We start from the raw sequence: 14,008 nt of genomic DNA on the forward strand, positions 1-14,008 counted from the left end.
CATCTGTGTGTGCTCCTGCCAGCGTTGTCCTGGCACACTCACCAGACGGAAGCCACCGATCAGGCTGTGTTGGGTTCCTGTCTGCTCACAGATGCGCCTCCAGTGGTGCATTGAGATTTTGGGGGTGCGAGGGAGACAGGGGTAGGTTCTGTGTGTGGGAAGGAAGGGGGGCATTCCCAGGGGAGCTCCTGCATTTGCCAGCTCATGCACCGCAACCCCCCATCGCTCTCCCAGGGCTCCAACCTCACGGACATCTGCACCCAGCTCCTCCTGCAAGGGACTTTGTTAAAAATCTCCGCCGGCAATATCCAGGAGAGAGCCTTCTTCCTCTTTGACAACCTCCTTGTCTATTGCAAGCGGAAATCCAGGTGAGTTGCTGGGGAGACTGGGACAGGGCTGCCCGGGTGGGCTGGGAGACTGGGACAGGGCTGCCCGGGTGGGCCGGGAGGCTGGGATTGGGTTGAACTCTTGACATAGGCTTGTCACTTCCCTCTCTAGGCCTCCCTTTTCTCTTCTGAGTTCAGGGATTTGTTCTAGATCAGCACTATTCAAGAACATAGGTTATTTAAAATTTTCTGGTAATCACGTTACAAAGAGCAAAAGAAATAGGTGGAATGAATTTAAATAACATTTCATTTACCCCAATATGTGCCCAAATATTATTATTTCAACTTAACTTAAAAATTTATTAAATAGGTATTTTGCATTCTTTTTAAAAATTTACACTAAAGCTTCAAAATCTAGTCTGTATGTTACACTTCTAGCACCTCTCAATTTGTACTAGGCACCTTTTAAGTGTTCAGTAGCCGCCTGTGGCTTGTGGCTGCCACAGTGGACAGTGTAGGTCGAGACGATCATGGAAGTTTGGAGAGTCTTTGTGCCACCAGAATCCTGTGATTCTGAGATCCAAAGGTAGATGGTTTGAGGGGAGGGAAGTCCTCTCCTGTTAAGTTTTTTGAGGGAAAGATAGTATCTTTGTCATCTTTGTGTCTTTCACTGGAGCTTCTTAAACTTTGTAGCGTGAACGGATGGGTGGATGAGTGGTAGACTGATGCGGATGTATGTGTGGTTGGATGTGTGGGCAAATGGGAGGAGGGATAGATGGGTAGTTGCAGGTTTGGGAGATGAATGGGAGTGATTGTCTATGTGTGTATGAATTGGTTCGTGGATGGATGAACGAGTAGATGAATGAGTGAGCAGTCAAGTGGTTGGAGATTTAGGAGATGGCTGGATGGAGGGATAGGTAGAAAGTTGGGGGAATCTGTGAATGTTTGGGTAGTTGGAGAAATGGAAATGAAGACATGATGAGCCGGCAGAGGTTATATTTATTTATTTATTTAAATATGTATTTATTTATTTTTATTTGGTTGTGCCAGGTCTTAGTTATGGCTCGTGGGCTCCTTAGTTGTGGGATCTAGTTCCCTGACCAGGGATTGAACCCAGGCCCCCCTGCATTGGGAGTGCAGAGTCTTAACCACTGCACTACCGTGGAAGTCCCTAGGACAGGTGTATTTAAATGAAAGGCGTGTTGGGGTCTTTATGTATGGTTTGTTGAGTGAATGGGTAGATGGATGGATGGTTGAATGGTCATAAACTTGGGAGGCTGAGTGGGTGGTGGAGGTTTGGAGATCAGTGGAGGGATGATCAGTTGGATGGGTGTGTTGAAGGATGATTGGTTGATAGTTGCCAGGGTGGTTGGACTCTGGTACGGGAGGTTGGTTGATAGGATGGTTGAGTTGATGGATAGGTGGATGAATGATTGGAGAGACGGAAAGTTAGGAGACAGAGGGGTAGGGGCACGAGTGGATGGTTGGATGCATGAGTGGGTGGGTAGATTGGTGGACCAAGAGAATTCTTGCCTTTCAGTTTTCTCGCTGAGGAGGTAGAGGACAACTGACCAGTGCAGCCCTTTTTGAATTAAGCTTCCTGTTATTTTGTTTTAGGGATGAAATGGTGACTTTCCAGAGGCTTCTTTACTCTTTTATCTAGCAAAAGTTAGGGCTGAGGGGAGGTCCAGATCCTGGGTCCTACTGTCAGCATCACCTCCAACTTCCCTTGTGGCTCTGGGCTTGTCACTTCCTGTCTGTCTGAGCCTCGTTTTCCTTGTCTGATTCTGCTGGCCTCCTAAGGTGGTGGTGAGGAACCTTTCCACAGGATGAATGAGGGCTTTCCGTGTGAGTGTGGGGAAACTTCTCATGGTCTTCCTTCTCCAGCCTGACCTCTCTGAGCCTCAGTTTTCTCTTCTGTAAAATGAGGTTGATAAACCCCTTCTTACAGTAGTGTTTGCTTAAGAGCAACTGTTGAATCCCTGCTCAGCCATTTCTCTAGCTCTGTGACTTTGCCTCTCTTTACTTCAGTTTCCTCATCTGTAAACTAGGATGAACTATCATGTATCTTGCACTGTGTACAAGGGCAAACATGTTAAGTGTGCCTGGCACATAGTAAGTGCCCAGAATAAGGAGTAGTTGCCATTAATGTTAACTTACCTCCACATGTGATGTGTTCCTATTCAGTGCGATCCCACGGGTGCAGCACCTGGCACATAGTAGGTGCTTTAGCCACAGGCCCCTCCCCTTCCTCCCTTTCCTCCCTGTTCTGGGACTTGGTCCTTCTGGTCAGAGATCTCCATCTCCCTCTTTCACCATCTCTGAGTGGCTGGGTCAGTGTGTCTCTTTCTCATTTGATATTTTATTCCCGTTAGTCTGTCTGCATCTGTCTCATGTCCTCCTATCCCCCCATCAATGCCCCCTTCTCCTTCCTCCTTGCTTCCTGCCTGTTCTCACTGGAGCCATCCTGAGAGTCCTTCTTCGACAATGCCAAGGCCACTGCCAGCGTCCACCCCTAGCCCTTCCCCGCCACCCGCCGTGGGCTGTCTGAAGCAGGCACTTGTCCCAGAACACTGGGGTTTAGAAAGCAGAATGTCCCTTCAGGCCTCTGTGACCTCCCAGCCTGGGCCACGTTTGCTCAGCCTTCAGTCACCCTGTCGTGGGCCCTTCCTCCACTGGAGCAGAAGCAGCTGATGCCGATTGTACTGGACACCCAGTGGGTCGTCTAGGGCGCACGCACTCTTGTAAGGCCGTTTCCTGTCTCAGGCCTGCAAATGAGCTGGGCTGGCTAGAAGGAGAGGGCACATCTGTCGCCTGGGAGAACCTGGCAGGCGGCCTCCGCCCCTGCTCTGGGTCAGGAGCCAGAGGGCTGGACTCCGAGAGGTCTCAGAGGGATTGGGCATTGGTGGATGGAACTCGCAGTGTGGCTCTGATGTAGTCACAGGAAACGCCTGACGCTGGTAGGTGTCTGTCTACGGTCGTGTCTTTGCCTGGGCCGTGCCAGGCACTGCCTCTCCGGGTTGTGGGTCAGGGGAGGTCTCTGACTCGGAGTGCTTCTGGTCTGGTTCAAAAGCAGAGGCTCCTTGGATGTCAGAAGTGGAAGGGAGAGTTTTTAAAAACGCACCTCCCCATTCTTCAGAAGGCAAAACTGAGACACAGAAGAGCTAAGTCTCATGTATCTCGACTGCTTGTTTAACATCTTAGAGGCGTCAGCAGCGTGTAGTGGTTAAAGACTCAGAGACGCTGCTGCTTGCAAGCTGTGTGACCTTGGGCAAGTTATGTCAGCTCTTTGTGCCTCTGTTTTCCTGTCTGTTTAATGGGGATGAAAGCAGTGTCCGTCTCATGAGGTGTTTTTTATAGATTAAGATAAAACATGTAACGTGGTTAGAATGATGCCTGGCACATGGTATGTAAGGTAGAAGCGTCTAAATCTGTGTCTTCCCTTGGGTGTGTCACAGACAGCTTACCCTTAACTTGGGTCTAAAACAAGACTCTTCATTTTCATTGTAACTCCTGCTCCAAACCTTTTCCTCCTTGAGTCGTCGTCATTCCCAGTAAATGGCATCATTTACCTAGGATCTCAGGCCAGAATCTTAGTTGTCCTTGATTCTGACCTGCCTCACCCCCCATCACCAGCAAGTGCTTTGCATTCTCTCATCAAACGTTGGTCAGAACCTCAATGTAATTATGATAAAAATTCCAGGAGGGAGGTTGTGTGTATAGGTACGTAAATGATTTTAAAATTTACGTGGAAACAGAAAGAGACAAAAATAGCTAAAGACAGTTTTGAAGAAGAACAAAGCTGGAGGACTTTTATTACTGATACCACGGCTCACTATAAAGCTATAGTAATTAAGACAACGTAGTACTGGTGTAAAAACAGACAGATTAACGGAATGGAGTAGTGAGTCCAGAAGCAGACGTACATGTAAGCAGTCATTTGAATTTCAACAGAAGCACCAATGAGGTGCAATAAATGGTGCTTGGTCAGTTTGATATCCAGTGGGAAAAATGAGTCTTGAACCCTTACTTCACACAGTATACAGAAGTCATCCTCAGATGGATTATTGATTTAACTGTGAAAGATAAAACAATAAAGCTTCTAGAAGAAGGCATAGGAGGCTATCTTCATGATCTGGGGGTAAGCAAAGATTTCTTAGATTGGACAGAAAGTATAATTATAAAGGAAAAATAGATTTATCAGACTACCTTAAAATTAAGAACTTCCGTTCATCAAAAGACACCAAGATGAGAGTAAAAAGGCAAGCCACAGAGGAGGAGAAGATCTTTGCAATCCACTTTGCAAAGGACTCATATCCAAAATATATAGGCCAAATTTGGCCCTCTGCCTATTTTTATAAATAAAGTTTTATTGGCACACAGCCATGCCCATTCATTTTTGTGTTGTCTGTGGATGCTCTCATGCCTCAAGGGCTGAGTTAAGTAGTTGTAACAGAGACCATATGGCCCACACAATTGAAAATGTTTACTCTCTGGCCCTTTTTCAGACGAAATTTGCCGAGCTCTGCTATAAATCATTAAGAAAAAGACAGACAACCCAACAGAAGAATGGTCAAGGGACAGTCATTTCACAAGTGGAAGATACCAGATGGCCCATAAACATGAAAAAGTGCTCGGCCTCATTATTCATCAGGGAAATACAGATGAAATCTTTATTAGAGACACTCCTTTCTGCTGCCAGAATGGCCCAAATGAGAAATTAAATACCAGTTGTGGAGGATGTGGAGCAACTGGAATGTCCCTCTGCTGCTAGGGGTGGGAGAATTGATACGGCTTGGCAGTATCTACCAAAGCCGATCGTATGCATTCCTTATAACTGAGCAATTCAACTCCTAGGTAGATAACCCGGAGAAATGCACACGTATGTTCTTCATAAGACATGTGCCAGAACATTCCCAGCAGCACCAAACTGGAAGCACCCAAATGTCCATCACCATCACCCTGTGCGATTCCACGTATGTGAAGTTCTAAAACAGGCAGAGTGAATCTATGAGTTTAGACGTCAGGGTAGTGGTTACCCTTGCAGGGGGTAGTGACCAGAAGGGGGCGTGATGGAGGGCTTTCGGGGTACCTTCTGCCCTCCTGTATTGGAAGGTATATTCTCAGAGACTTTGTTTTGTTCCCTGCTGCAGCCCTAGCACCTAGAATAGTGCTTGGTGCCCAGCAGGTATTTTCTTGAGTGCCTGTTGAATGCATGGGTGAGTGACTCCCCTGGTCCCAACTTGGTATCCTTCCCATACGAAGCACTGGTCAGATTGTTTGTTGAGTGACTAAATGGGTGAGCAAGAGAATTCACCTGAATGAATGAATGAATGGTGGGTAGGTAGATGTAAGTGGATGGATGGATGGACTTCCTACTCCAAGTTCCTTTCCATTCTGGTTTTATTTCAGGAAGTTCCTGTTTGTTAGACACCCTGAGAGTCTCTACCCATTTTCTAGCCTAGAAGAGTGGGTTTCTGTTGCTTCTTGTTGGTTTCACATCCACATCTCCTGTTGGCTCAGAAGTAGCTCTGGGAGGTCAGCAAGGCTATTAACCCATTTTCCAGATGAGGAAGCTGTGGCTGAGAGTGGAAAAGTGACTTGCTCAAGTCACCCAACCACCAGCCAAAATGCCATACTTCTGACCTGGTTCCCGCACTTCTCCTGTCCCCGGGCACCCTTCTGTGTTACTGCCTTGCTTCCCTTTGCTCTGTTGAAGACAGTTGAGCCCCAAGGAGAGGAGGCATAGGGGACATTGACTTCCCACTGTCTTTCAGGGTCACTGGGAGCAAGAAATCCACCAAGAGGACCAAATCCATCAACGGCTCCCTGTATATCTTCCGGGGTCGAATCAACACTGAAGTCATGGAGGTGGAGAACGTGGAGGATGGGACAGGTAGGTCCCCACCCATGCCCTGCCCGAGCCCAGCCCCCCTGCTCTACAGCACAGTCTCTGCTGCGGTTCACCAGTGTTTTCCTTTGATCGGGGAAGATAACCTGTCCACAGAAAAGTGCCAACCCCTGGGTGGTCACCATTCAGGTTAAGAAATAAACTGCTACCTGCACCCCAGAAGCCCCTCACACGCCCCTCCCTGGCCACAGTGCCTCCTTCCCCCAGAAGTAACCACTCTCTGAATTTTGTGATGATGATTTTCTTGCTTTTTAAACATATTTTTACCTCCAAAATATGCATTGCTAAACATTTTAATTAAAATTTCTGTTTTCGAACCTTATTTAAATGGTTATATGATTACAAATAAATATAAAATTATATATATGTATTTCTTATTATTATTGCTTCTCACTGTGTTTCTCTGGGTAGCACTGGCCCAGAATGTGGATTCTTTTTTTTTTCTTTTTAAATTGAGGTTTAGTTGATTTACAACATTGTTAGTTTCAGGTGTACAACATAGTGATGCAATATTTGTATAGATTGTACTCCATTTAGTTACTACAAAACAGTGGCTGTGTTCCCCTGTGCTGTACAATGTATCCGTGTTGCTTATCTATTTTATATGTAGTAGTCTGTATCTCTTAATCCCATACCCCTATCTTGTCCCTTCCCCCTTCCCTCTCCCCCCTGGTAACCACTAGTTTGTTCTCTATATGGTATAAAGGGTCATAAAGTGTACTGTATATTCTCTCGCATCTTGCTTCTTTCACTCAGCCCCGTGGTGGTGAGAGTCATCCGTGTTTCTGCATGTCGCTCTCTGTAGCCTGTCGGTTTCCGTTGCCGTGTAGTTTTCTCTTGCACAGATAGTCCCCAGTTTACCCATTCCTTTTGTGAGGGCCATTTGGGTCGTTTCTGTCGTTTACCATTATAGACAGTGATCCTGTGAGTATTCTTGTGTGTACACCTCTTGGTGTTTTTGTCCTTGAGCTTGTCCAGGACAGGGGTTCTGAATTGGTTTTGAGCCACAGACCCCTTTGGCAGTCTCATGAAACCTGTGGACCCCTCCTCAGATTCAGGGTATAGCTGGCTGCAACATTCCTGGATAACGTCAGCCTGTTTTCAGAGAGGTTTGCCAATTCCCATCCCAGCCAACACTCCGTAAGGGCCCGTGACTTGGCATCATCAGGCTTACACTAGGGTTTTATGTAGCCCAAGTGCCAGAATGAGATGGGCAAGGAGGCATAAGGTGTCTCCCTTTGCAGTCGAGGGGGTGGGAGGCTCTTTGCTTGAGGTCTTTGTTGCCCACCAGAGAATAGATAGGAGAGGGAGCATCTGGAGGATAGTAAGTTCAACTCCCAGATCCTGATGCCATTGATGCCTCTGCCGCCCTGTCTTTCTGGAGGAGGAAGGGCTGGTCCTGTGACCTCACTCGTAAGCATATAATGATGAATGTTGGGTTGTATGGCTGAGCTCTTGCTGACCCCACTTTGCCTCCTTCCCTTGCCAGCGGATTATCACAGCAATGGCTACACCGTCACCAACGGCTGGAAGATCCACAACACGGCCAAGAACAAGTGGTTTGTCTGCATGGCCAAGACAGCGGAGGAGAAGCAGAAGTGGCTGGATGCCATCATCCGTGAGCGGGAGCAACGTGAGAGTGAGTGTCTGGGGGCTTCCCCAGATCCCTGGGGCGTATATGGCTTCCTGCAGCCTCGTCCCTTCTGTAGAGTGAGCTGTGTCTAGGGGAGGGGTGTAGGATCCTTTCCAGAAAGGTCAGAGCTACAGAAAGCAGGTCTCTGAAGGGGCAGAGAGCTCTGGGACTGTTAGAACTTGGTGGGATCTCAGCTCATCTGGTTTAGCCCGCCAGACAGATGGGGAAACTGAGGCCCCATGGAAGGGAATTGCCCAAGGTCATGCCAATGTAGTTGATCATCCTGATTCTTTGCTTCCTTCACCCTTGAGGGTTAGTAGTCAAGATGCTCCCTACGTGCCTCTGTCCCCTCCACGGTTCTGCTCCCTTCACCTGGGGTTGTTTTTGTTTGACATTCACCAAGTCTTTGGGAGGAGGGTCCCGGGGGCTGCCCCTAACTGTCGTCATGAATGCTTGGGCCAGGCACTTCTGAGGCCCCTGCGTTAGGAAGTGCAGAGCTGGGTGATAGTTGGGTGCAGTTTGGGGGTGGGAAACTCTGAACAGAGACCACCGTGCTCGGAAGGGGAGGCCATGGTGTGTTTGGGAGTGAGTTGCTTCCGCTTTCCAGACCTCAGTGATGTGGCCTGGTAAATGGGGATAAAGCTCCTGCCGCAGAGGGTTGTAATGCTGCTAAATGAGGTTTGGATTTGATGATAAATACTTGCAGATTTGACTCATGGTCCTAAAAATGATACCTACCGCCCAGCTTTACAGAGGAGAAAACAGAGGCCCGGTTTCCTCCATATCTATATTCTGTTCTCTTGAAATCCCTACTTGGATGTGTCGTGGACATCTCACACTTACCATGTCTAGTCAGAATTCTTAATTTCCACCCTGTCTTCTGCCCCAAACCCGCTCATTCCCTGGACTTCCCCGTCTCAGTAAGTGGCTCCTTCAGTCATCCAGGAGCTCAGATTGCAACCGTTGGTGTCACCCTGATGTCTGCCGACTCCCCAAACTCAGTAGATCAAGTCCCTTTAATTCTGCCTTCCACTCACATGCCAGGGCCATCTACTTCTGTCCTCTCCCTGCTTCCACCCAAGTACAAGTCACCATCATCTCTCAGGAATGAGTATGGGCCCAGCATGGCCAGGTCCACTGAATTTTTTTTTTTTTTTGAGAAGTTAGACATCAGGATTTTTAGGTGACATGTCTTGATTTTAAATGTTGCATCAAAATTTATTAAAATGCCATTAGGCCAGGTAAACAACTGAACTTAGCCCCTGCTGGGGCAGGTTTATGACTTCTGACACGGATCAGGGCTGGGTGTGTGGTCAGGACTGGGGGTGGGGGTCAGGGGTGTGGCCTGGCCTGGGTGGGGCTGATCAGTATCTTTGTGGTCGGAATGGATGGCTGTGGTCAGTGCTGGACATATGTGCTCATGAGTGGAGTGTGGCCTGAGTAGGCCTTGGTTGTTAGAATCGGGGTATCACCCAAACCCTGAGCTCAGGGCTGAGTTTCCAGGCGTGGTACATGCTGTGGTCAAGAGCACAGATCTGGAGCCAAGCTTGAGGGTCTAAATCCTGGTTCCACTACTTCTAGACGGGCAACCTTGGACAGGAACTTAATTTCTAAGGACCTCAGTTTCTTCAGCTGTAAAATGGGGATAATGGAACTTGCCTTGTAGGTTTCCTGTGAGGATCAAGTGGCATAGAGTAGGCACTATAAAAGCATTTGCTATTATTATTTGTCACTACTCTTATTGTCAGGATTGGATGGGGTCCAGGTAGAAAATATGGGGCAGTGATTGGGATCATAGTCTGTGTGTATTGTCTAGAGAAACGGGGAAATTTCCATCCCTGGCCTGGAAGGAAGGTCTCAGTAGGTTTTCTGATAACCTCAGAATTTGGAAACCCATTCTCAGGTTGAAGGGTCGACTGCTTATTACCCTGGGACTTAGCCTCTCTGGACCTCAGCTTTGCAATCTGTGAAATGGGGGACTTACCCACCCTCCTCTACAAGGTCTTGTGTGGGGTCACTGGCAGGTGCCTAGAACAGTGTCCGACATGCAGAGAGTGCTCTATGGGTGACCACTGGCTGTGGCGGTAGTTGGGGGCAGCTGGGGGAAAGGCTTTCAGGAACCACATGCCCGCCTGCTCTGCTCCCCAGCGCTGGTGCTGACCGTGTCCCCTCCGCAGGCCTGAAGCTGGGCATGGAACGGGATGCGTACGTCATGATCGCGGAGAAGGGGGAGAAGCTTTACCACATGATGATGAACAAGAAGGTGAACCTGATCAAGGACCGTCGGAGAAAGCTGAGCACCGTCCCCAAGTGCTTCCTTGGCAAGTGAGTGACCCCATCCTGGCCTCTGCTGTGTCCCTGGGTCTTGGCTGGAGGCTGGAGGTGGGCAGACCCTCTGCACCCACGTGGCTTTTCCCAGCCCTGCCCCTTCCGCCATGGGCAGAGCCACTAAGGCACCTCGAATCCTTGTGGAACAGTCCTTGGAGATCAAGGACAGTGGGGTGCCCATATCAGGGCTTTCAAATGTTTTGACCACAACTCACTGCAAAATGTAAGTTTTATATTGTGACCTGGTACACACCTTCACGTAATATATGACTGAAGCCAAAGTTTCACAAAATTTACTGTGCTTGTTACACTCTGAAAATACCTGTCTATTCTGTTCTATTCTATTCTATTCTACTCATTTCTTCATTCATTTCAAAAATAGTGCTGAGTGAAACGCATGAAATTGATTTCACAAACTGTGAGCGGGTTTTCCACCACGGATTGAAAAACGCTGCTCTAGCATTCAAGCAAAGAGAAGCCCCTCTAGATATGTCAAGCAGAAAGGTATTTAATGCAGGGAGTTGATTTCAAAGGTTTTGGAAGAGCAAATGTAGACCTTTGAATTAGCCTTTTTGGACTGTCATAACAAAGTATCACCATCATGGCAGCTTAAACAATAGAAATTTATTTTCTCATAGTTCTAGAGGCTGGAAGTCTGAGATCAAGATGTTGGCTGGGTTGGTGTCTGGTGAGGCCTCCCTTCCTGAGATACACAAGGGGAAGGGGAGGTCCATATGGTTTCAGTACTTAGGGCTTCCAATCTCTCTGTCTGGGAATTACGTTATTTCCTAATAATAAAATATTATTACTCCCCACCTTTATTTTATAACCAAGGATCAAAGGATCAGAGCACAGGTGAGATGGGATTGGATCCTAAACCCACGTTTAAATCTCATTCACCTGGGCGAGGGGGCTGGGGATTGGGAGAAGCAGGAGAAATGCATTCCTTGTGAAACCATCAGGCTGTTTCCAGGCCCTACTGTGTGTTAGACCTAGTGGTCGGTGCTCTGGAGAGGGTAGAAGAATGCCCAGGGCTCCTGACCGCACGAAGCTTGTGGGGAGAGAAGCTTGCCTGTGAGGCTGGGATTTTGTTGAGAATTTATTAACTTACACCCCACCCGCTTCCCAAAAGATTTTGAAGAGTCCTGGGGTAAAAGCGGCTGTAATTATTGTATTGCCGTAGACCAGGTGAGAGGTGCCGTGGACTAGGGTAGTCACCGTGGAGATGGGGGCAGGTAGTTGCATTCTGGATCATGTGGAAGGTGACAGCATTGGCTCATGGGGTGGAGAAAAAGGGAATTAAGGATCCTGAGCACCTGGAAGGGCTGGAGTGCTGATTGCTGCAAAAGGGGAGACAGAGGCAGGTTTCAGAGGGTGGGAGTAGAGCCCAGAGGCTCCACTTGGATGCCTACACTGAGACAGGCTCCCGGACAGAGATGTCGACTTGTTAGTTGGATATGAAATCTTGACCTGGGGAGAAAAGTTCTGGCTTGGAGACCTAAGTGCAGGGGATGTGGGCATTTAGATGGTTTTCAAAGCCGTGAGACTGAATGAAATCCTGCAGGGGGATGGATAGAGAGAGGGATGAGGCAGAGACTGGGCTCTGGGGCGGAGGAGGAAGCAGCAAAGGAGACTGAGAGGGAGCGGGCAGAGGGGTGGGAGGCACGCTGGCGAGTGCAGTGATCTGGAAGCCAGCTGAGGGAAGATGCAGAGCCCATTTGCACGTGTTAAGGTCGAGATGCCCAGGAGACGTTCGCATATTGAACAGATGTTGGATGGGCAGCTGGAGACCAGTGTGAAGCCGGGGGCAGGGGGCCAGGGGGAGCTGATTGGTCATGGCTTGGGGCAGCAGGCAGGGGATTTTGGGGGTGTTTGGGCCCCTGGAGTTGGCCTGGATGCCTTGGAGTCAGGCTGCCCCTTTGCCCTCAGGATTAGTTGACCCCAGCTCCATATTCCCTGGGAGGGTCTGTGGAGGGGAGGCTGTGGGCCCCAGACCTGTGGGAAGCAGGGAGGGGGCAGCCGGGCTGGTCTCCATCAGCTAATTCCTAATCCCTGGGCAGAAAGGAGGTTTCTCTCGAGGAGGGGTTTGCTTCCGGCCCCCCCAGGGTCAGAGGACCCCCCCCCCCGCCCCGCCTCTTTCCAAACCCTTTGGAGAGCTTAGTCCAGCTGGATGGGCTAACCTGTCTGTGATTAGGGCTTCAGCAGGGTGTTCTGTCTCCTCAGGAAGGATTAGGGGAGATTTCTTTTACTGCCCATTTGAAACAGGGCCAGGATTGAAGCTTGTTTGGCAATCATTGGGCCCTCAAGGACCAGACTTCCTGCAGGAGATCGTGCTGATAAAAACTCTCCTTGTGTGGCTTTGCTCTGCATACGGCCCTGGGCTCGTGGTCCTCCTTCCTGGTCAGGGCCCAGCTCCTCCTCCAGGAGCACCCGGGCCCCCTCCAGTGGAAGGAACCAGCAGCCACAGAGACACAATCGCGGAGCCTTTCTCTGCTCCAGGTGCTGCCGTGTGGCCATGCCTTTTAATCTTTGTGTGACACTGTGAGGCAGTTTACTGCCATTGTTCGCATTTTAAGGGTGAGGACACTGAGGCACAGAGAGAGAAAAGGTCCTACACAAGGTCACATGGGCACAAATTGGGGGCTGGGATTTGAACCCAGTACTTTCTCTCACCACACTCTGCTGCGTTTATCCATTTTTATCTCTATTCACCACATTTGGTTTTTCCTTGATCGTTACCTGTCTCTACTAGATGGGGGACTCCAGGAATACAAAAAGTGTCTGATTTATCTTTATAACCTTCAAGGGTTAGGCTTTGAATCAGACTTGGACTCAAGTCCTGCTTCCCCTGCCTTCTAGCTGTGTGACTTTGGGTAAGTTTCTTAACCTCTCTGAGCCTCAGTAAATGACCAATTAATGAGAGAGAATGAAATGTTTGCCTTGCCGGATTTTCGGAGGATACAGAGAGAAAACACATGTGACATGCTCAGCACATTGTGGGCAAGAGTGATGGAAATGTGATGGAGCTTAAGGAGTGGCCTGTTTCTGCCCTCATCAGAGACAAAGCTCATGGATGCCACGTGAAGAAAAACCAAGGAACGAAATCTGTGTATTTTTGTGGAGGCTTCATGGGAGGAACATGGCGTTTGCCCTCTAGGATCCTCGGATTCTAGGGAGACAAAACTGATTCCTTCATCTATCCCAGTCATTGTTTATTGAGCCCTTACTGTGTGCAAGCAGTGAACAGGACAGAGGAAACCCCTGCCCTCGTGGAGACAACAGGCCAGTAGGGGAATCAGAAACTAGATAAATACAAATAAGGAAGGGAATTTCAGTGACTTGATGAGTGCTTTAAGGAAATAAGTAGGTTGATGTGAGGAGGTGAGGAAAGGGGGTGTGGTTTCAGCCAGGGTGGTCAGGAAGGGCCTCTTGGGGGAGGTGACATTTTAACCACGATCTAGATGACAAGCAAGAGCCAACCATGAGAAGATCTGGGGGAACAGCATTCCTGGCAGAGGGAATAGCAGGTGCGAAAGCCCCAAGGCTGCAATGAGCCTTGAGTAAACTGAGGAACAGCGAGGAGGCCAGCGTGGCTGGAGGGAGTGAGTGGCTGGGGGGTGTCGAGATGAGGCCACAGGGGGTAGCAGGGGCCAAATCAGGCAGGTAAGGGCTGAGGGGTTCAGATTCTATCCCAGGTGCTCTGGGAATCCATTGAAAGAGTTTACGTGGGAGAGTGAAGTGAGCGAGGATGAACTCATTACACAGGCCTGGGATGAGGGCACTGTCAGAGCTTTAAGAACTCAGGGCACA

The 14,008-nt window shown here is 48.9% G+C and overlaps 1 protein-coding gene across 1 annotated transcript in view; it reads left to right on the top strand.

Annotated features, from left to right (window-relative positions):
• Positions 1-14,008, top strand: part of PREX1 (phosphatidylinositol-3,4,5-trisphosphate dependent Rac exchange factor 1) — a 198,356-nt gene that overhangs the window by 128,730 nt on the left and 55,618 nt on the right. The window contains exons 7-10 of the mRNA XM_079946475.1: positions 235-368; positions 6,104-6,222; positions 7,727-7,876; positions 10,048-10,195. Of these exons, the coding sequence (XP_079802601.1) occupies positions 235-368; positions 6,104-6,222; positions 7,727-7,876; positions 10,048-10,195 (551 nt within the window). The remainder of the gene's footprint in view (positions 1-234; positions 369-6,103; positions 6,223-7,726; positions 7,877-10,047; positions 10,196-14,008) is intronic.

The sequence above is a fragment of the Stenella coeruleoalba genome, assembly GCF_951394435.1.
Source record: "Stenella coeruleoalba genome assembly, chromosome: 15".
NCBI lineage: Eukaryota > Metazoa > Chordata > Mammalia > Artiodactyla > Delphinidae > Stenella > Stenella coeruleoalba.